The 23,297-nt window shown below is 47.7% G+C and overlaps 1 protein-coding gene across 6 annotated transcripts in view; it reads right to left on the bottom strand.

Annotated features, from left to right (window-relative positions):
- LOC142893278 (protein shisa-6-like) overlaps positions 1-19,217 on the bottom strand; it is a 73,368-nt gene extending 54,151 nt beyond the window's left edge. For 3 of the 6 annotated variants that reach the window (XM_076033694.1, XM_076033696.1, XM_076033695.1), the window contains exons 1-4: positions 19,046-19,215; positions 17,763-18,692; positions 15,419-15,579; positions 6,697-6,798 (exon numbers count right to left, since the gene is read on the bottom strand). In XM_076033694.1, the coding sequence (XP_075889809.1) occupies positions 6,697-6,798; positions 15,419-15,579; positions 17,763-18,286 (787 nt within the window). In that variant the 5' untranslated portion in view covers positions 18,287-18,692; positions 19,046-19,215. Of the gene's footprint in view, positions 1-6,696; positions 6,799-15,418; positions 15,580-17,762; positions 18,693-19,045 lie in introns of all 6 variants that reach the window. The other 3 variants (XM_076033691.1, XM_076033693.1, XM_076033697.1) reach the window with 3 other exon arrangements.
- Between the last annotated feature and the right edge of the window lie 4,080 nt (positions 19,218-23,297).

Here is a 23,297-nt window from a genome sequence, read left to right as displayed (position 1 = left end):
CTGTAATAATAATGAGTGAATCACTTTGAACAGAATTTTTTTACCTTTTAAACACAAAAGTAACCAGTGTGTTTTCCCAATGCAAGGAGTAAAAAGTACAAATATTAGTGCACAAACGTAGGGTTGTTGGGACAAAACAAACAAAACCAGAAATGCTGAAGTAAAACGCAAAAACCTACTGAACTACAGTAAGGAAGTATTTGTGCTTGGTTACTTCCCTCCTCTAGGAAGCAGCAGCAGCAGCAGCAGCAGCAGCAGCAGCAGCAGCAGCAGCAGCCAGGAGCTACGATCAGGCGTCAGAAAGCGTTGCAGCTCCACCAGCAGCAGCAAGAATCTACCTTTAGAGATTCTGCCCCTCCCTCTTTTACACAAACACCCCGACGTTCTCGGCAAAAAAATAAAAAAATAAATAAAAACCTGACCTCTGCAGTTTGGACGCCCACAGCGGCTGTCCTGTTGGCACGCACACACACACGCACACACACACACACACACACACACGGCGGGGTTATCGGGGAGTCGTCGTCATTAGTCAGGGACGCTCTGACAGGGAGCCTCAACCTTGCCGCCTCCTAAATTTCAGATGAGAGGACAACAAGGGGGCGCCGCAGCAGATCTGGCGCAGGGAGGCGGCGCGTCTGCACGGACAGATGGCGGCGGGTGGAGGGGGACTGAGGTAAGCAGCTGGGCGCTAAATAAAGTTCGGCGCCGCTCAGACACTGTCAGCGACGCTGGCTTTCTACCTTTTTTTTTTTAGGGCGGCGGAATAAACATGAGAGCCAAAGGTGACACCCCCCCACCCTCCCCACCCCACCCCACCCCCCATCACACACACACACACACACACACACACACACACACACACACCATTATTCTTCCCTAAAAATTGAAAGAGGAAGCAGCTTTGCTTTAAAGTCCTGCAACAGCTCAGTGTTCTTGCTGGTCTTCACCGCCGAGAACGACTTTAAGCAAGGTGGTGGTGGTGGTGGTGGAGGTGGTAGTGGTTTGGGGGGGGGGGGGTCACGCAGAGAGCAGATGGCCACCCACCCTCTTCAACACACCCTGGTGTGTGCAGGACGGCCTCAGAGGAGCACGTCTGTGAGCAATGAAAGATTGTCACACACTAAGAGCTGCTGCCGCCTTAAATGCAAGGCAGAAAAAAAATCATCAGGCAGGGCTGCGAGTTGGTGTGAAGTGGACACACAGGACACTGGCACCTGACTGGAATGGGCTAGTAGCCCCCCCACCCACCCAGCCCGACTCGCTCTCCTCCCTTCTGCAACCTCCGAGGTGAGTTCCCGCTGCGCGAACAAACGCAGCCGGTGTCGCGTTTGGCGCCCGACTGAAAACGCAATCAGCTTTTAATCGGCTCTGATTGAGTGAAAATTGCGTACTTCATTAATTAGTATCAAAATGTGTTGTGGTTTTTCAGATTCAAGGCTTTTTTTTTGAGTCTGACAATATTCTCAATGGCTACTTTATGAGGCGCTACACCCAGCAGGAGAGTATTCAGAGGGGCTATTCTGATATCTTGGTTGTAACAAGTGATTGTTTGAGTTGCTGTTGCTTTTCTTTTGCCTCCAACTATCCAACTAGTCTGTCCATTGTGACCCCTGACCCCTGACATCAACAACGCATTTCCCTCCTCACAACTGCCTGTCAATAAACATTTTCTCTTTTCGGGAGCGTTCTCTGTAAACCCCAGAGATGCCTACATGCATTGAGTTGCCTCCATGTGATTGGCTGATAAAGGTATTTGTGTTAACAAGCTATTGAACAAGTGTACCTATTGCACACAGTGTGGCTATTGATTACGGGGCGGCAACAGTTAATGTATTTGACCCAGTATATCCTCTTCGTGGACTCTTTGCGCGATACGAAGGTAAATTTTGAACAAAATTAGAACAAATTTCTAAATTTCTAAACATTTTGCATTTTTATTGGTCATAATGCTCAATGAGGCATGACATCGTCAATAGAACTAAAGGCTCAAACCTCAACGAACCAACTCTTATAAATCACAATTCTATTCTAAAAGCATGACTGTCAGTTTCTTATCCTTGGTGTTTCATTCATTTCAGCTTCTTTATTCGCAGGGGAAAATTACTGTGAAAAAAAAATGTGAAAATGTGAAACAATTGCGATCTCAACGTCGACAGCTCTTGCTAATTAGTTGGGCGGGCGGGGGAGCGCAAGTGCTGTTCCAACTTGGGCAAACAAGCTGAACACGAGAATGCTAAGTTATGACACACACAGTACAAGGGTTGGCACATTGTTGCCCCCCCCCCTGCCCCTCCCAGAGCCGAGACTCCTTCCGACAAATAACAGTGACACCTGCAGCTCTCGCTGTATCAGTCGACTGCGGCTGATTGTTTCTCTGCCGTTCCAATCTGCTGAGAAAGCTTTCCTAATCTTGGAGACAAATAGAGAGCATTTCCAAACCCGTTGTCATCACCAGACACCAGCTTTGTCTCTCTCCCTCGCTCTCACACACACACACACACACACACACACACACACACACACACACACACACACACACACACACACACACACACACACACACACACTTAAAAGCTTTTTTTTTAAAGCATCAGTTCTGCAGGGGGAACCAAGCAAAAGGCACAAGCACAGAGCAGTAATTTGGGTAGATTGATGAGTTAAAGGCGTCGTAGTGACTCAATGTCAAGGTGAGTTGCTCTTATCGTATGGTAGAATTTGATCGGGCCAGTCAATTAGCTAGATATAACTAGCTACGTTCTCGGAGCGGTGACAGTTGTTTCCATTTATTAGCCAGTGTTAGTTTCTATGCTGTATCACCATCTTTTTTTTTTTGCCACTTCTATTGCAGTGAACTGTGTAACACCAATGTGTCAGGCCGACTTTTCCCTTTCCCTGACAAGAAATGGAAGAGGAAACGAGAAAATAATAATTTTCTTCCAGAGGTAGTGTACTTTATGCAGTGAAGCCAGAAATCCTCAGTGTAGCATCAGCCATATAAAATCAGTGCAATCGTGCATGACATTAAAAAAAAAAAGAAAGAAAGAAATCTGGTAGTTGGTGTTGGCTGCCCTGAATCGCTGCACCTCAGTAGGAATCGACAAAACCAGACCAGACCCAACCTGGGCCCAGAAGCCCTGGAGGGCCCATTTCATCTTCGGTGGCTCCAGATATCTATCCCATGAACGATACCCTCCATGTACCTCACAGCTTTGGCGTCAAGATTTCAAAATAAAAGCACAAAATTAAAAAAGACTGATGTCACATTATTATTATCATTATTATTATTATTGGTAGCTTTGAGTAGCTTGGACAGGCATGGGCAAACTATGGCCTGAGGGCCATATGTGGCCCGTTATGGTTTCTATTCCAGCCCACTGAACTTGAAGAAATTAATTACTAGTAAGTAAGTAACAAAATAGATGGATTTCATCAATGTCTTAAGGGTCATTTCAATAAAGATCTAAATATCGTTGGTCTTCAAAGACAGGTTGCACCCTGGACGAGTCAATCTTTAGCGGCTACATAATGTCCACTCACCGTTATCGGCCTGCAATTAACATGAGAGGACATATGAAGCACGATCCTTCTCACACTAATAGCTCGTCATGTTGGGAAGTGATAACACCCGGGTTGCACTCGTGCTGTGACAGCTCGCTGACCAGAACTGGCAACCAGGGAGACGAGCAGAACAACAGCTACTAGGCCTGGTCACGGGGACGAGGACTGCGACCCTGGAAACAGAGCGAGTGTGTGACCCGCCTGCGAGGTTGGCTGCGGGTCGCCGAAGGAGGAAGTAGGACACCAGTAGCTGGCGCTAGAGAGGTGCTGCGGGTGAAGCTGAGGGGGAGGTCAGCGCCGCAGAGGTGCAGCGGCAATAAACAAACTGTCGCTGTTGCTGGGGAAGTTCTCTCGGTTCCCCAGCTCGGCCGCTCCCGGGGCGGAACTCATTTTCAGTTCAGCACGGCTTGTTTTGTACCCCACCTCGCAGATGTGAGCCATCCAGCTGCTGTGACCTCACGTCTCCTCCCCGAGGGCTGCGCTGCCGCAGCACACACACATGCGCGCGCGCACAAACACACTACCATGTAATTAACAGCAGCCAGACACACCTTCTGCTTGTAGGAATAAGCAATTTCAGGAACTCCCGATGCCCGAGTCAGACTGCACCATCGCCATGCCCTGGTTCTGTCTGCAGTTCTTTTTTTTTTTTTTTTAAAGTTGCAAAAAAAATTATAAAATAGACGAACAGACGCTGCACAGAAGATGACATCTGCTCAGAGGTTCACGTGGAACTACATCCATTTCTAGTTCTATTTGCGTCGCTCTTCACAGGGCCAGAGCAAACCAAGCTGTGTAAACCTCTTCAGAACACAGCGAAAGGCCGGTGATGATTTAAATCCGGCCGGACTGTTTACCAGCTGTCGGTGCCGGCGCCATCTCACGGCCGCAAGTTCACATCAGCCCACAGGTTCTCCTCTCGGGAGGCTCAAAAAAAAAAAGAAATCCATCCACACTTTTACTTTTTAAAAAACAAAACAAAAGGGAAAACTGAAAAACTCGCCAGCACAGGTTCGAGTGATTTGCCAGCTATCTGCAATTCATTAAGGCGGCGTGTTGTCAGAAATGTTGCATCTCATGCAGCCGCCTGCATCTGTCAGTCAGGACGAATTAGAATTTACTGTAGCCGCAGCCTTTTTTTCCTTTCTATCTTTCTTTTTTTTTTCCTGGAGTTCCAGGACGTGAAGTGCGCTTGTGAAGAGAGGACGAGAGAGCGGGGGAGGCTCGCTTTAAACTGTTCGCTCACCCTGGAGTGATTGTAAAAAATTGTGAAAAGATAATACAGAGCAGCGGCAGTGAAACTCCAGGCCAATGTTTCCGCCGTGATTTCGGGATTCAGTCGTTTGAAAGGACGACGACTGCGGGAGGACGAAGGCATCTCGCATGTTTTAGCTTCTCCCCTCCACAAGCCCCGCCCGCTTTTAATGCCAGACTTCTTCTTTTTTTTTTTTTTCACATGATTATTTTTGCGTCGGCGGACCTTTCCAAGATCTCAATCTGTCACGTTTCATTCGTTTTTTGCGTCGGCGGAATCAAAGGCTGCGGCGCTGCGACGAGAGAAACGCCGCTCTGACCGCACAGATTGCCGCTACGCTTGAAACGCACTCGGAAACGCACGGAGCCGCAGAGGGAGGGAGCAAGCGAGGGAGGGAGGAGCGGCCATCCGAGAGCGAGCATCTCGCGAGCCACATAAGAGAATAAAGATGATTTTTGTTGTTTTGTGTTTTTTTGCAGGGAATATTGGTTGCAGCTTTTTTTCTCTCTCTCTTTCTCTCTCTCTGCTGGATTCCTATGAATGGCATTATGAGTGGACTCCCTCTGGGCATGAATACAAATAATGTGAAATGCAAGGAGCTAATGCTGCGTAAACACCGACACAAAGGCTCCTCCTTGGGAATGAGTTTAAAGATCCAGTGTGTAAAATTTGGCCCGATTTATGATTTTTGTATTGGTAAAAGCTCAATATACTGCCCTAAATATATTTTTAAAAGTGTATACTCACAAAACAATAAAAGTAATTTGGTTTTCCTACTCAAAGACTGAGAATGTACAAATAGCAAGGCTCTTGCTCCCAGTTAGCCGCCATATTTCCAAGGAAGCCTGGTCTGGACAATCCAGCTACCTGACAGCACATTTCGTATTTACGTGACATCCTCAAATACACCAGCAAAGAAGAAGGTGGACGAGGTATCCAGGTTTGTGTGCGCAGGCCACCGTAGCTCACTGGCAAGCTGCGGAGAGGGAGGGTGAGCGAAAGAGCGTTGCAATCTAAAATCTGACCACTTGATGGCGGAATTTTACACACTGTACCTTTAAAGTGCAGCCTTCCGAGGGGCGAAACACGGGTACGAAGCCTCGCAGCCGGGCGACGCGTTAATCCCAACTGGTCTTTATCAAAGCCGCAGCAGCAGCAGAGCGACCAGTTTGTGCAATTAGGATGACGAAGGGCCGCAGCCACGAACGCGGCAACGTTTCAGCCCGCAAAGCTGGTGGCTCGTGCCAGCCGTTTAGCGTCGCCTCTTTCAATTAAGCATTCGAAAGCAGAATTAAGTAAAAGAGTCCCTTCCCTCATACTGCCCCCGCAAGGTGAGACACACTCTCACACACACACACACACACACACACGCCAAACACATTCACAGGCTCTGCTTTGTTAATTTTAAATGGATGGGAATAAATCACGAGGGCCTGGCCGACATGGCTGCATACTAATCAGCCTGGTGCCCGTGGGAAAAGAAATGAATGCATGTGTGTGTGTGTGTGTGTGTGTGTGTGTGTGTGTGTGTGTGTGTGTGTTCAGTCTGGGAGTCACCTTCCGCCTCTCGTGTGTGTGTGTGTGTGTGTTTGTGTGTTTTGCCCAGTATTTAATTGCACCAGGCAGAGGCTGGGGGGGTTGTGTGCGCATTGCTCTGGAGGGAAATTGAATCTGGAAGCGGTTCCCCTCCGCCGCTGTCCTGCCGTTGATCACCGGCGGAACATTGCGCTTTAGCATTCAGCCGGTACGCGGCGGCAGTGGCGGCGGCAGCGGCAGCGGCGCTCGAGCGCAGATTAGATAAGAGTTAATTCAATCTCCTGCGAGGGGGAGGAAGGAAATAAAAAAATAAAAACAGACGATGCGGAGAGGAGGTGAGTTACCTTTGGGGTGGCCCCGGCCCAGCGTCACGAAGCCGGAGGAGATGAAGTTGTGATGCTCGGCGCCGCTGCTGCTCCGGACGCTCTCCTTCCCGTAGTGGAGGCCTGTTTACACACACACACACACACAGGTGGACACACAACAGAGACGCACACACACACATGTTCATTCATTTAGCTGCAGAGTAGTCGTCTAAAACCAAAGACAGTTTAATTAGTTTGAATCAAACGCCACTGCCACATCACTGTTGCGTCACTGAAGGTCAAACATGGCTTGATTTTAATGCTGCGGTCCGGCCATTTTCACAGATCAGGGTAAGTGAGGCGCCCGCGTCACACGCCGGACAACAACCAGTTGTGTAACGTCTTGTGTGTCCAGCCTTGGGATCGGCAGTGATGACATCATCAGCAAGACGCACGCTCTCTCTCTCTCTCTCTCACACACACACACACACACACACACACACACACACACACACACACACACACACACACACACACACACACACACACACACACACACACACACACACACACACGCGCGCGCGAGCGCACGGACACAGCAGGGATCCTGTGTTTCACGTTGAAAGGAAATTCTGGTACATTTATTTTTGTTTTTCTCATTTCTTAACACGTTTTTATCGGATTTTTTTATCTTTTAAATCATCAGAAAAAATGAAGTGAATGTAACATTACTAACAAGCTTTCTCACAATCAGGTGCTGCCAAGTCTTGCAAATGGTTCCTCTAAGCCAGTGTTTTTCAACCATTTTTATATAGAAAATGTTCCATGGCACACGACCAACCAAACCCACGACAGGATGACACTTTTAGCCTGATAATGACAATACAGTCTCTTCATGTATTTATACTCAGTGTGACATCTGGGCCTGTTTAGATGCTAAAGCTGATTTCCTGGGAGGAAAACAGTCTTACATTATTTTTAAAGCACAGTCACTACACGTTGGAAAGTTATTATAACCAATTAAGTACCAATTAAGTAAAAGTGGATAATTTTTCACGGCACATCTGACATTATCTCACGGTAAACTAGTGTGCACAGTGATTGAAACTTTGAACACTTCTCAGAGCATCTCCAGTCATAAACACACCCAGGAGGAGCTGAGTGAAGTATTTGACATGCCTGACGTGTGTTTGACATGTCCAGTATGAAGATTTTGAGTGACTCACATCTGGGGGAATATATATTATATTTTGGTTTGTTCCTATTTGAAATGATACTTCTTTAATTCTCCTTGCCTGTGGTTACACACCCAGTGTACACAGTATATACATCCAGTAGGCAATTTCCTGTCCCTGGTGGCGACTGGGACATGAACACACGCTGGTCAAAGACAAAGGAAGGAAATTGTTGAAAATAACAAAATTACATTTGGCCTTGTCCAATCATGTTCACAGTGGCCCCAGCTGTATATGTGTGTGTGTTTTTTTCTCCCCAATGATGGCTTGAAACGCTGAACTTACTGACTGTGTTCCGCCCTCAGGCGCTGATAGCTGCGAAATGTTCGGCGAAAAAAAAAAAAAAAAAAAAAAAAAAAAATCGCAGAAGCAAGCAGTGAGCGACGATCCTCGGGAAAAACAAAAGCAATATGTTTCAAACGCCTACGTATCGATGCACTTTGAACTCAATCACACCTCCTTGTACGCTCCGCTTTCATGGCTGCAGACAGAGAATCTGCGGGGGATTTTTTTTTTCCTCCCCCTGCTCCCCCCTCCGTCACCACCACCCTCAATCGTCCACCTCCTTGCCCTCCTGTCTCATCATTTGCGGCCGTCACGCGGACCCCGCCTTCGCCTGCTGCCTTCTTTTGTCACCTTTGTCATTGGTAGGCGACTCCACAAGCCACTGCGACAACCCTTGAATGTGAAAAAGACCCTTCAAACGCAATCCCCCTCCTCTTCTCTGGCTGCCTCTCCCCACTCATTAAGGTAAGGTAGCATGAAGAGCCTGTAGAAGGGGTGGTGGTGGTGGTGGTGGTGGTTGGGGTAGGTGGATTTTCGCATCTTGAATTTATGGCCCGTGGTGCCAGAAATCGTGACATTCACCTCGACTTTGCCGAGCACCTGCACCCCCTGAATTACCGCTAAGGGCGAGGAAGTGTGATTAATTGGATTATTACATTGCGGGGCGAACGTGACGCCGTGCCGCCATGGCAGGGGGGTTATCGCACACAAAGGTCGATTAATCTTTAACACGGGCTTTTACATGCTTCGACGGTATAGTACCAGGGGCCGTGGAGCTGTGAGCATCGTCTCCGCAAGGTTAGATGCACGCAGACGTGCGCTCTCACACAGCTTCATCTACGGGTGTCGGAGTTAAAAAATATTAGGGCTGTCAAACGATTCATTTTTTTTTAATCGCGATTAATCGCAGAATCTTCATAGTTAACTGCCCTTAATCGTGGTTTGAATTGCATGTGTCAAATTCTGTTATTTTGCATTTCTAAGCAATTTTAACCCCATCATGTAAAGTATTTCTTTTCAGAAATCGGCCTGAGGGGCCGACTACGGGTGAGTAAAAGGGACAAAAAGGTTTATGCCGGGTTCACACCGAATGCGGAAGTGCCGCGCCCAGGAAAATTGCACGCGAGCCGCAGCCCTCCTGTTCACACTAGACGTACGTTTCTCCGCGATGGTTGACAAGCTCTTCTGCTCAGCTGTTGTTTCCTCCCATTCAGAGCTGTTTTTTTCATCAAGATCAATTTCACATCGTCCATCTTGACCTGACAACGACGCTGTACGGCTTCGGGTCTGGTCTGACCGACGCCATCAGTTCACAAGGGCGGCGAAAGGAAACGGACTCCATTCCGAGGAAATTCCACTTCCGGTATGAACCCGGCCTTATGTTTGAAAAGCGATTAAAAAAAAAATTAACGCCTTATGGATTGTATTGAACTAATTTGTGATTAATGCGTTAATGTTGACAGCCCTAAATATATATATAAATATATATATGTATATATATATATATATATATATATATATATATGTATTTTTTGTATTTAATTACATTGGGTGAGCTCAGCTTTTGGGAGACTCCTTCCAGACTTAAGGATTTCAGAAAATAGAGTTTTCTGGCTTCTATTCCCTTCAATTAAAGTTTTTAATTTTGTTTATGACACTGTAACCAAAATAGAGCAGGTTTGAATAAAAGGCTCGGGATAAAAGGAAAAGCTTTTGGTGACTCCTCCATCGCTAACAGGATTTCATTTTTTGTGGGTTTTTTTGGTTTGTTTTTTTTAGGTTTCTGACTGGCCAACGTGACCACAGAAGTCACCTTTTGGCTTGTCCCCTTTGATTAATGCCATCTTTTTTATTTCCTTTGCAACAGTGGGGAAATGGCAGGCGGGACCACAGCAGTGCTTGTCTTAACCTTTCTAGCAGGACTCCAGACATGCAACGGTCGCTGCCCACATGTGACTCCCCTCCCCAACGGCGCACATTGTTGTTATTGTATTATTGTATAATATTGTTATTCCTCTTGTGGCTTTTTCTTTTTAAGGTTTATTATTGGCCAATGAGACCTCAAACAAAATTAAGCCACTCCGTCTTTCCAATCATGTGAAGATTCTTAAATTCTATGCTCACAATAACAGAGATGTCCGCATGCAAATGAAAAAGCAGAAAAAGAAATGAGCTCTTAGAATGCCATCTTGCCAAATGCACGCCCCGCTCCTTTAACCCCGCCCCTGCCCTCCTGTGAAAAAAACCAACAGTGTCAGACAGGAGGTTCCTCCCATACCGCTGCACAATTAACAGGTGCTGCGTCTTAAAGCGGAGGCTGCTGGTTCCCCCGCCTCAACACCTGGAAGCTCTGGGGCGTGCACGTGCTCGTGCACGAGAGGAGCCATAGGTCCAGCTGCATAATTTGGGCCAATAATGAGATCCAGAGGAGGAGACAATTAAGCAAGAGGGGAGGGAGGAGGGCGGGGGGGTCGGGGTCTCTCCAACACTAACGCAGGTGCACTCGAGAGGAAGCTTCTATTAAACATGTTGATGCAGTCAGCATGGAAATGTTGTTTTTCACACGTGGGTGATGATTATCCAGCCAACAGGGAGCCGGCGAGGTCAGAGTGGAGATGTTATTGCAGCGGGCTTTTAGGATTAATTGGAGGGGGGGGGGAGGGGGCTCTCAAGTGCGTGAGTGTAGGTGTGTGTGCGAGCATGTTGGGATGGGAGGGGGTTCGCTGAATATGATTATAAATGGGGTCTCCAGCCAATAATCGGAGGAATTAAATCACTGTCTCTTTTTTTTTAAGGCCAAACTTATTTGTTTTTTTTGTTTGGGTTCCTCTCCTAACCCAGACACACACACACACACACACACGTACACACACACACACAAACAAAGACACGCAGCTGCGGGCTGTGCGCTTCTGTGTGCCTGTGTGTGTGTGTGTGTGTGTCTGAAAATATCTGAAGGTCATGTCAAAGCTGCTAAATAGCCGGAAATGTTACTCTATCATCAGGACCTCTAATTGTCCACAGCAGTTGACCTTTAAGCTCTGGAGGCTGCTCATCTCGGGCTGCATTCAGCCGCTGCCCCGGCCTCGCGGCCAGCTGAAGGGCATCAGAACGAACATCCGCCGTCGCTGAATTCATGGGGCATGGAGCTGAAAATCCAGTGTAGCAATTCCATCCTTCAGAGCCGCTGCACAAAAGTAAATTGTTCCTTTTTTCACTTTTGTTTCACGAGTGGTGGGGGGGGGGGGGTCACCGTCTCCCCTGCGCCGGCTTTAAAACTGTATTTCATCATTCAGCCTATTAAGAACGTGTCAGGGAGGAAACCAAGCAGCACTTTTGGAAAACAAGAGAGAAAAATAGGCAAATCTTTGCCTTCGGTGTGGGGGGTAAATAAATCGACTGCATCCGAAGAGCGCTCGGGGCCAAACTGCATTACTCACAGATGCAGTTATTGTTTACTTTGACCAAGGGTGAACTCCTATGAAGGTATCTCCTCCTCCCCTCTCACGCTGAGCTCCTTGTTGTGGCTGTGGGGCGCGCTGCGTTTAAACCGTGCCCTCCAAGAGGATCTGAGCAACGGCGCCACAATGCGCAGTGGGTGAGAATAAATATAGCGGCTGGTATCAAATTATGCCTGCCGCACTGTTTCTGCTCTGGGCCCTGTTATTTTTTCCTTTTAAAGCAATATATCATTCTAAAAAATGCAGTGTGCAGAGGGGGTCGTGTCACCAGGGAAGGCATAAGTGAAAGGAAAAAAAACAATCTACATGCTTTTTTTTTCAGTTTTTTCTTCTTGTAGAGCTGTAGAGCTGACAAAACTTATACTCAAGGTGGTGAGAACAAGAGGGCATGTTTAGCATCCCAGAGGGAGGCGGCTCTTTATCCCTGCTCTTGACGTGAGCTGACCGGCCACTTTAAGGGTGAATTCACACCAGCCCTGTTTGATCAGACTCCAGTTAGTTTGCTCGGAGAGGGCGGTTTGTTTGGGGAGGTGAGAACAGACAATCGAACGTTGATGCAGATCAAACGAAGGATCAAACTCTGGTCCCCCTAAAAACGTCCACTTCAAGTGAACAAAAAAGCTGGAGGCAGACTGAAAACCTGTAGCTGTATTCGTTATATGGACATTTAGCTGTATGGATGGAGCTTTTGGTTTCAAAAAGGAGGCCAACCAAAAACTTGTATTATATGGTTTGGCTGGCAGTGAATATGGAAAGTAGTCCCAAATGTATACCAAGTTTTGTTGGTCTAAATCGCTAGCTAAAAATAATGGCCCGTGACACAGCGCCAGCACGTGCCGGGGGGGGGGGGGTCCATTACTTAAACGGTTTGGTTGGTTGCAGCGCGAAAGCCAACTGGCAGCGGCTGCAATGTTGCTACTCCGGTCGAATTCAAGCCTCCAATCACAACCGAGTCTGTTGGGTTGTGAAAACAACCTCAACCACCTGTTTGATGCAGATCTCTCTACTGGCGTTTCTGAAAAGAGACTCGGCGCTGGTGTTTTGCAGCTCCAGAAGACCCTCCATTCAAGAGGTCTGCCTCCCCGCGCCAAATGTCCATTTGGGTGCGCATGAATATGCATGGCCTCCCCCTCGGCAGCCTCTCCGAGCCTGTTAGGGCATCGAGTGGAGCTTGCATTAAGCACGCTCTCACCCTGTCACTGCCTTTCATGTCCAAGCCCTACCCATCAGGACTTGCCGTGGTTCCCCCCCAATGAGAAGGAGGAGGGTGGGGGGGTGGCGTGCACGAGAGAGTTTTTTTTTATATATATATTTACTGGGATAGACTGTGCCGAATCCGCTTGAGTTGCAGCGATTATGTTTAAAAGGATGGAGAGAGGGTGTGTGTGTGTGTGTGTGTGTGTGTGTGTGTGTGTGTGTGTGTGTGTGTGTGTGTTGGGAGGGTAGTGGCGGGGGGTTAAATAGAGCACTGGATAAAGCCCAGGCCAACCTTTTGCGAGTATGAATGCGCGGAAGGTTGCGCTGCAGGCAAGTCTGCAGTGCTCAGCTATGTTTCACCCCACCACCCTCCCCCACCCACCACCACCCACAAACCCCCTGCATGGCCGGGCTAGTGACCATTAGCTTGAGACGGATGCAGCATCTGAGCAACGGGGACACTAAGTGAATGAGCGGCAGGCTGCGGTCGCAGAAACAAGCCCTGAGCTGCGGGACGCGCGTGATAGATAGAGATGTGGCAGAAAGAGGCCAAGTTTACATGAGGAGTGTGTAAAGGCAACAACAGCTGCGAGCGGGCGCTATCCATTATTTACGGGAGGGGGAAACGGGGGGGGGGGGATTTCCGCTGTCCCGTGGCTCTGGGATTCCACTGTACTGGGTCAGGTGGCGTTCGCCTTCAGGATCTTCAGGAACGTCGGCCGGCGGCAGCGACTGGTCGACTCGGAGACGCAGCCGCAAGCTGTCAGACCACCACTCAGAAATGTGTCTGTTATGGTCTGCATTAAACAGCAGAGGAGGGAAGGGGCAAAGTCCAAATACTTTATTACTCTACTTAAGTTGATTTCTTTTTAGGTATCTGTTCTTTACTAGAGTATTTCTTTCTCTGATGACTTTTTTTTTTTTTTTTTTACTTTTACTGCCTACATTTGCACACCCATATCTGTACGTACATTTTGTTCTTTTGAACACAAAAGTATTGTGTTTAAAATTCTGTTAAAAGCAATTTGTGGTTGTTGCGTGAAGTGGAGCTATTTGAACTTTGCTGTTGTGTGGTTAAATAGAAATGTGGATCATATTTTAAAAGGGCATTATTTTAGTACCTCGGTTTTGGGGTCACTCTGGTCAGATTAGTCCACATTATCTGTCACAACTTATTCTTTTTTCTTTTTTTTTTCAAAATGATCAACAAATGTATTGTTTCATTAATGATAAAACTTAAGTACATTCCACAACCTGTACCTTCTTACTCTTACTTGAGCAAAGGAGTTGAATCAGTACTTACCAGAGTATCTTTTTACACAAGTATTCATACTTTTACTTAAGTACAGAATGTAAACACTTCTGCCCCCTTGGTTAAATAGCAGCAGACCCCATTTATGTCAAGGCAAGGTGTGAAAGGCATAGTGACACCTACTGGTCAGAACGCACACTGCAAAGAGTGTCGACGTCACTCATTGAGTCCGGATGTTGTTTTCACATCAATCTCACACCGGTCGTGACGTCAGAGTGAAGTTTTGAAAACCTGAGCAGCGACTGTATTTAACTACAAACATATATGTATATATGGTGTAGTTTCCCAATTTGGGATTTATAAAGTACATCTATCTATCTATCTATCTATCTTTATGTTGGTATACATATACATATGTGTATTATGGCTTCCTTTTCATGCCAGCAGCGCCCTTCAGTAGTTGAAGCAGGCGCTTCACGTATCAAGCTTTTCGCCGCTGCAGCCGACGTGGGAAAAATATTTCATCTGGCTGCACATGGCGGATGATCCGCTCCTCCTTCTTACTTACTCTCCGGCCTTTAGCAATTTATTTCATGTCTCCCGGCATTTATCGCCAACGTGCCGCCACCTGAGAGCCTCCGTCTCCCTCTCTGTCTGAGGGGAACACCTGTTTTACTTGAACCGCCCACCACCCCCACGCGCATGCCAGGCCCGGCCCGTCTCGCAGCCATATTACCCATTTATCCTCGCTGTCTGTTCTCCGCATCGCGAGTTAAATCGCGGCCCGTGCGACCGACCCACTGAGTGACTGAGAGGTCATCACTCCCAGCCTGTCAAGCTCGGCGGGGCCGCTCTACCTTTGCCAGCCTGTAATTACCTCCGCTGGCAGGCCCTTCTTCTACTCCGTCGCTCTGCCTCTTGCCCAAATCGGATGATTGCTGGATGTTAACACGGGAGATTACCCCGCTTGCAAAAGGGGGAGTCTGCTTTTTTTTTTTTTTTTTTTTAGGCGACCGCCAACTTGTACATGCAAGTCACACACACACACACACACACACACACACACACACACACACACACACTCACACACACTCACACACACTCACACACACTCACACACACACACACACACACACACCACAGAATGTTGTGCAGAGGCACACGCTGAGATGCACCGTGGGCGAAGGGCTAAACTGCTGAAATCTGCGGTGGAGCTAAATTTGACCGGCACAAGTGACACGTTGGAAATTGCGTGGCTTTCGGAGAGGGGAAGAGTAGAGAAGATGAGAGAAGAGAAGAGGGCGAGAGGGAGAGTGCGGAGGGGCTCTCACCGTGGTTGGATTTGGAGGCGTGCACAGGGGTGTAGTGGTTCTTGGATGAGGTTCTGACTGGGGTGTTGTCTTTGGGCGAGCCGTTCATGGCTGCAAAATTCTCACAGTCGTATTGCGATATGGGGATGGGCCCCTGCTGCCTCAGGATGTCCGCCAGGGCCCTGGAGAAAAAAAAAGAAGGAAAGGCTGTTAATGACCGACTGCCGACACCATCTTCCTCTCCCCAACCTCCACCGGCGCAGACAAAAAAAATAAGTGGTTCCACGTCTGTTTTCTGCACTCACAAATAGCGGATGATTGTAAAAGGCACTGTTGTGCTATTACGGGTAATTCATGGCTGCTCCGTTTCTCCTTCTTCCTCCTCCTCTTGTTTTTTTTTTTTTTTATTTATTTCTTGAAACCGTCTGGGAACATGACGAACGTTCATTTGCGAGAGAAACAACGCTGACAGCGTTAGCAAGCAAGTGAGAGAGCGAGCGATGTCATCTAATTGGGTCGAATCTTTGAATGCTGTTTTTCTTTTTTTTTCTTTTTTCCTCTCCCAAAACGCGCCAGGTGCGTATGGAGGGATGGGGCCCTCCATGGAGACGGAGGGGTGGAGGGAAACGGGGGAGAAGAAGCACTCACGATGAAAGAAAGTTCAAAAAGTGTTTGTTTGCCTCAGCCGTCAATGATAGGGGGGGGGAGGGGGCGGGGTCGCAGCACCTCTGCAGCACCGCCTCGGCTGAAAACGCAGAACCTTTGCTTTTTTTGGAGGTTTTAGCCTAAACACCCCCCCCCATCCCCCCCACCCTTCTGCCTCTTATTGAATGTGCAGCGGTGCATGCATGTCGCACGACCTTGATACGGCTTCAACGTTAACACTATCCATTATTCACCGTCTTAAGGTCGCTCAAGTGTTGAATAATGCATCCAATAAAAAAAAAAAAAGGAGAAAAAAAAGAGCCATTCAATCTTGGCGAAACAATGTGTGTCAGCATTCGCTCGCCGGCGCGGGCTGCTGTTGCCTTACGACGTGTGGCCCACACTCGGCAGCCTCGGGAGAAGGGAAAGCAGCACAGCAGCCGGCTGAGGAGGTAAGAGGCAATCATTTGGCCTCGGTGTAGCCCATGTTCACCAGCAGCGCTTGTGGAGGGGGGGTTGAGGTGGTTACACGGTGTTTGACAGCTGACTGCCTTGACACGGCCGCCTCATGAGCAAAAGAAGCCTGGGCTGCTCTGCTCTGTACGTTCACACATCAGGCGTGTTCCTTTTTTTTTTTTTTTCGTCTTCTAATTTCAATTTTGCCCCTGGTTTTAGCACGATGCCTGCAAAACAAACTAACGAACCTGAATATAAATGTTGGGCATCCATCCTTCTCCCGCCCACGCATGACAGATTCACACACAAACTCTGCGAATGCCACACTCCCACAGTCGCTGCCGCCGCCGCCGCAACAACAGCAGCAGCAGCAGCAGCAGCAGCAGCAGCGGCAGCAGCAGCAGCGGCAGCAGCTCTCTCTCCTTTTCTGATTCCCCGCAATTATTTTTGGGCTTGCACGTTTAACATCTGCCCAAAAAAATGACACAATCTGATCGGGAAAGTGCTTCAGATAAGCATCTGGTAATTAATTCCAACACACCAGCAGCCCCCCCTCTCCCTCCCAAGGGAGGAGGGGGAGGAGGCTCTGATGCAGGGTTACGAGAAATATATTTTTTTGCTTTCTTGGACATTTGATACAGCTGCCCGCGGATTTGTTTCTCACACGCCTGAGCAGTGAGCTTGGAGCACTGTGCGTCTCTCTGTTACCGCCTCTATATTTAACTCTCAGTAAAAATGTGATGTTCACCTTGTATTTTTTTTGTTTTGTTTTGTTTCTTTTTCTCTGAGGGCAGTCATTTAATACAAACACAGAGCCAATGTAGCAAACACGTTCAATGTACTTGGTTTTCAATCCTGGGGGCAAAACTGTGCTCCTTTTCTCATTTCTGGTGAGCCTCACTGAGCAGAATGATGCACAAACATGCTCACATTCCCAAACTGGGAAGTGCTGGTCTCAATGTTCTCAGCCTTAATTGAGAATCTGGTTTCACAGAGGTAGGGCTTGCAAAGCATGATTTTAATACGTCATACATGCACTGGAGGCTAATCTCTTTTCCAATGCAAAAGAGCCATATGTCAACTAAACACTGCAATATACTTTGCACCAATGTGGAAAACATGCTGAGCACTTATGGATTCCTCAGTCATGTGTCTTTTTTAAGGGTTTTAATAGAAGAACGTCAATTCTTTCCCTGACTGAGAACCAACCAGACACCGAGTGAACACATATGGAGGAGCTCTCCAAACGCTGCCACCCACTCACCTGTGTATGTTCATCTCCTGAGGCGGCTCTGTGGCTTTGTCATAGGCAACTTTCGCCGACACTCCAACCACTATGATGAAGGCTATGATTCCACAGGTGATATAGACCGCCGTGTTGGTCTGGTCCATGGACGGGTCGTAGGTTTCATCGGTGGGGGTGGGCGACGGGGCGGCTGTCACCACCCACCGGGGCGTCTGATAGTTCGTGCAGAGTTTCTGTTCCAGCCGGTCCTTCTTGTACTCGCAGCAGAAGCGCAGGAAGCACGTCCCGCAGCAGTACCGGTGGTCCGTGTTGTTGCACTCGAACATTTTGTCATACTGTCCGCTCACGTCGTAGTAGCCCAGGCAGGTGTCGTGGTTGCTGACGGGCGGCGGGGTCTTCGGCGGGGAGACCACCGTGGGGACTGCCGTGGCTTTGACGAGCTTCTTCGTGCCCGCCTTGGCTTTCTTGGGTCCCGTGGCGGCGCTGAGTACGCTGAGCGGGTCCAGGTAGATGAGGAGAAGCAGAAGGTGCCTTTTACCCATGGTGGCTCTGGGAGACTCTTCGCGTCTTGTGTCGGAACGATGCCGCGGTCAACTCTGGCGGTGAATCTAGACTTGTTCAAGTTTCGCCAGCCAGTCTTCCCCTACTCGCTCGGTCTCCTTCGCCGCCGTCATTCTCAGCACAACTCTGTCAAGGGCATTTGGCCTTGATTTCGTTACGCAATGAGCGGGCTACAGCCCATCGCGACCCGCCGGGGAAGGGTGACAGGACGGCACCATACCGCCCGACCGAGGGAAGGCGCGGAAGAGTGGCTGGGCGCTGCGCGCTCTTCCCCGGCCGGAGCGCAGCCGAAGTCCCGCTGCTGCTGCTGCTGCTGCTGCTGCGTCGCTGTCCGAGGTGCTGATTCTCGGAGCGCCAGTTCAGCGCCGCTTCTGTCCAAGTTTTAGGCTGGAGGAACACATATGAGACAGCAGCTCATTAGCTATTATCCTCACGTCAGAGCCGCGTCACTCATTAACTACCAGGGCTTCTATATATTCAACTAGGCATATTTTTAACTCGTGGGGGGAGGGAGGGAGGAAGGGAGGGAGGAGAAAGGATCCTGTTCGAGGTTGCTCTCTCACAGTTTGCGTTCAAGTTGGGGAGGCAGCGACAGCCAGAGAGGGTGTTGAGCAAAAAAAAAAAAATACGCCTTACCACCCAATGAGTGTGCACTGCAGGGCATTTTAATCAAAGCGTAGCCTCCTATATATACATGTCTCTATAAAGTGCTACGACGCGAGTGTCAAAAGCAAGCCTACCTCTGTTGGGCTGCCCGCTGGGGACTCGCTGCCTGTCTGGGTCTCCGAAAGTGAGGAGAGTCTCGGCGCTCTGAGCCTCCCTCTCTCCTTCTTCCCAGTTTCTCCGGCTTTCTCCCTCCCTCTGTCTCTTACATCACTTCAGCTCTGGCGTCAGAACTCAGCCAAGTATCGGTAAATTGAAGCCTACCCAACCCCCACCTTCCCCCCTCCCCTTCTCCTCCTCCCCCGTCCTCGTCCTCATCCTCATCCAAGCAAATTAAAGCAAAGGAGGCGAGTCTCGTTAAGGGCATTTAACACTTGGAAATTAAATGTCTGCGCGGACCTCTGTCCGTACGACACGCTCGCTTTCTCCACACTTCCATGTTTATTTGCAGCCGTAGTTCATCGACCCCCCGATGCGCATCTGGCTGCGGCAGCGCGCACCCCGGTCAGGATGAAACAGTGACTGGTCCCGCTCAATATGCTTTTATATATATATATATATATATATATATATATATATATCCGCCACGGTTCCTTCGTGTTGGGTTTTATCCAAGCAATCGTAACGGGGGATTATAAAGAATCGATAACGGCGACAAAACCAGCGTGTTTTAATGCGTAAATGGACCAAATATACTACACCCAAGATAGATTTGTCCCTTTTCCCCGCGATGTCCAACATTAAGAATTGCGCTAATTAACACACCTCTGACCCAGTGGGGCAGATAAATCAGCGTCGGAAAGAGGGGGAAAGTGCTCCCACAGAGCAGCGGGCTGCAGCGCACAGCAGATCTGCCTCTCAACACCCTCTGATCAGCGAGTGTCTTGAGATCAGAGGCGGCAGAGGGGTGTGGGAGCCGCTGCAGGGTGGGAGTGGGACCTTGACTCAGTCCTCTATGCCTTAGTTTGGAATACATGCGGCGAGGTGAGAGCACAGCACATTGTCTCTGGCAGGCAGGAGGCTGTAATGATGTGGGCCAAAAAGGATCTTGCCAAGGATCAAAGCGAGTGTCGCGAGACCCTTGAGAGGCAGTCCGAAGGGGAATGCAGTCAGAGGAACGCCTCTCATGTACACATAAATATGTGCGCGCGGTCGTTGCTAAATTTAAATGCAATCACGTGCCTTTATCAACAGAAACTGCAGAGCCATTATTTTTCCGTTGCACGTATAAAATACACGGAGAGGGGGGAAAAAACCGAGGAGGTGGACGAAAGCCAGAGGCCATTTTGGCGATGCACTCATGCTTGTTGGAATGTGTTTTCCTCACATAGTAAAACAAAATGTGGACCCCAGCTGGGATTTCATGTTGTAGCTTGTATGAAAAAAAAAAAAAAAAAAAAGCCGATCGGGGTCGGGGAGCATGTGTGAGAAGAAAGTGCAATGAGTCAGAGATGTTTCAGAGAGTTGTGCAGAGTGATCCGGGCACTCAGCAGAGAGAGCTCTAAGTTCATTTTTGCCCAGATGAGGGAATCTTGGAGGCTCAGCCCTGGAGAGGCAGCACTGCAAGGCAGGGAAAATGTCAAGTCACAAAACTGACACCAAGTTTGTTGATGTGTGTCTGATGCTGCGCTGTGAAATAATTTGCAACATTTTCAGTAAAGGTCACGTCTGCATGGAGCTTTAGGAGCATATCCACTGTAATGTTCTGTTTTACAACCCTACTATGAAACACTCTCAATGCTCTGAGGCAATTTGTAAAGAGGCATTTCAGCCCAAATAACATATATAAACTGTTGCATACATTCTCTTTTTCCTGAAAAAAATCCTGTGTCTAAATAAATGCACTTTTGCACTTATTAGTGTACACCTTGTTTTACAACTATCAGCATATTTAGCCCTCTGTTTACAACCTCCTACAGAAACAGTTGTTTTGTTGGATCCTTAACATGTTTAGAACTCAATACGAACAACAAGGTGTACTGAGAGGGCAGAACAAACATGTGTCCTTAAACTGTGGAGAGGTATTCGTGAGATGCCAGGACCCTCCTATTGTTTTCAGTACCTTTTTTTAGACAAACATTTTTTGAAGCGCCAACTAAACAAATTCAAATTTTGAGGGGAGTTCATCCACAGGCTAAAGTGACTGTACAACGTGGGTTTTTCTTTTAAAGAAGAAATATGTGGCACTGCATCTGAAACTTAAAGGTAGAAAGGAAGAGATGGGTTGAGACTTTCCATGAAATAAACAATATAATAATAACAATAATAATAATAATAATAATAATAATAAAATAATTAATTAATTAAAAACAATGTTAAAAGTGTAAAGAAATACAGATCACTGTCCAGGTGAAATATCATCATGTTGATCAACATGTAATTGCCGTGAAATGCATCATTCGGGACTGAGCCCCGGCGAAAGGTGAGGCTTGGGTGTGGTGGGAGGGCAGGGGATGGACGGTCTATATAGGTTGGAAAAAACAAAATCTTATTTTGCAGATACTGCTGAAGTGGTCTCTGTGTAGACTGAGGCTATTACTGAGCACAAACTGTGCTGCTCATATATTTAATACATATAAAGCGATAATGAGGGTTTCTCTATAGAAAACCCCAAAACTATGATATCGCTAGGCTCGCAGCCAAGATACTTAAATCTATATAAACACAGTAGCTGACCAGTTAGATGAATATTTTTAGACCCATCAATACCCTGGGCCCATATTAGAACTAATGGTGCTTCAAAAGCACCACAACATTGGTTGAATATAAACAGCATCCGTGTCCAAATGTTTCTAAAAACCCTCTTGGTGAGGCCGATGTGCGGTATTTGAAGAGGGAAGCCAGCCCAGTGCAGGTCAGGAGGTGAGAACACACTAATTAAAGTAGCTACGCGCCAACTGTCCACAATGACCTTTCCTGGTCGCTGCACAATAAGAGCCGGCTCTCACTGAAAACGGCTGCAGCCAAGTCGGGATTACCATCAAACTTTTGCTCACACATTGTGTCCCCAGCCTGGAGTGTTGACCTCCGGTCAGCCAATCACGACAAAGCACCACATTGAGCCCATGCAGGTAGTTTGGTTCAAGGGAAAGCCCTCCAAGTTATCTACTTTAGTTTTCTTTTCCTCGGAAACTCAAGATCGTTGAGACTCGAGCGCGGCCATGGTCCTTCGTGGCAGCAAGTTTTAGGTTATATGTGGACTGCACCGCTGACAGGCTGCCAGTTTCCATCAAATCCCATTTGTTGGAGCTTTTGACAACAAGAAAACTGATTGGCGAGGGTGGAAAATGTTTACAGTTTGAGAAGCAGACATGACATTTCAATCAAGAGGACCAAAAGGATGAAGTCATGCTTGTTCCAGCAGGTGAAACGTGAAAATCAAACACTCTTTGGTGCAAGTGTTTTTGGGGCATTTTTTTTTTTTTTCCGTTTTTCTTTTTTTTGATTGAGGGCTGCCTGCCAGCAAGGTAGGTCGTCCCCCATAGAGAGTCAAGTCACTAGTGGCGGTGGTGCTGCTGGCTGATGAGACCCCAAGGGTCTCAGTGCAGAGGAATCAGAATGGACCAGTAGCTGGTGGGATGGTGGAGAGGATTCATCAGTATCAACAAATTTAAGATTTAATCTGGATGACGAGCATGTAAAGCCTGTTCGAAGAGTATGCCACATAAAACCCAAAGTTGGAACATAATGTAAAATTGTAAGCAAGGTCGGAGATTCAAGCAACCTCAAAAGGAACAAGTTTAAGATAAAATTCAAGAATTTATTCATAAACATTTGGATCCATTTGTTTACCCACTTTAAATAGTGTGGCAAAAATGTTTTCCAAACTGTTGGGACTGAGCCCACAGAAGAACAGAGACATAGTGAAATGCTAAAAAGGAGCTGATGTAATTCAGCACTTCAGAATGGATAGACTTTATTTCCTTCAAGCTAACTTTTGCTGACTGTCACGGTAACGGCTGAAATTTCCCTCTCGCACACACACACACACACACACACACACACACACACACACACACACACACACACACACACACACACACACACACACACACACACACATACGTTTTATCACAAATTCAGATGCTGATGTCACAGTGAGCCAGAGCTCTGCACACGCTCTGCAGCTCTGAAATGAGCACAACACTGTGTTTTCCACCTCCTCCTATTTGCAGATTTAAAGGACCAAATGTGAAAGATTTTCCACTATATTATATTATAGTAGGGGAGCACATAAGCAAACAATATAAGTGTCAATCCGTGTGTTCTGATGTCCCACTTTATCTAATTATTTCCTCATACCAACTGTGATGTCAGACAAAGTGGAGA

Source organism: Nelusetta ayraudi, unplaced genomic scaffold, assembly GCF_046127955.1.
Source record: "Nelusetta ayraudi isolate G7.1 ecotype Tasmania unplaced genomic scaffold, CSIRO-AGI_Nayr_v1 ptg000042l, whole genome shotgun sequence".
Taxonomy (NCBI): Eukaryota; Metazoa; Chordata; class Actinopteri; order Tetraodontiformes; family Monacanthidae; genus Nelusetta; species Nelusetta ayraudi.
Note: the sequence above shows the minus strand (reverse complement) of the source record. Positions and strands in the feature narration are given on the sequence as shown.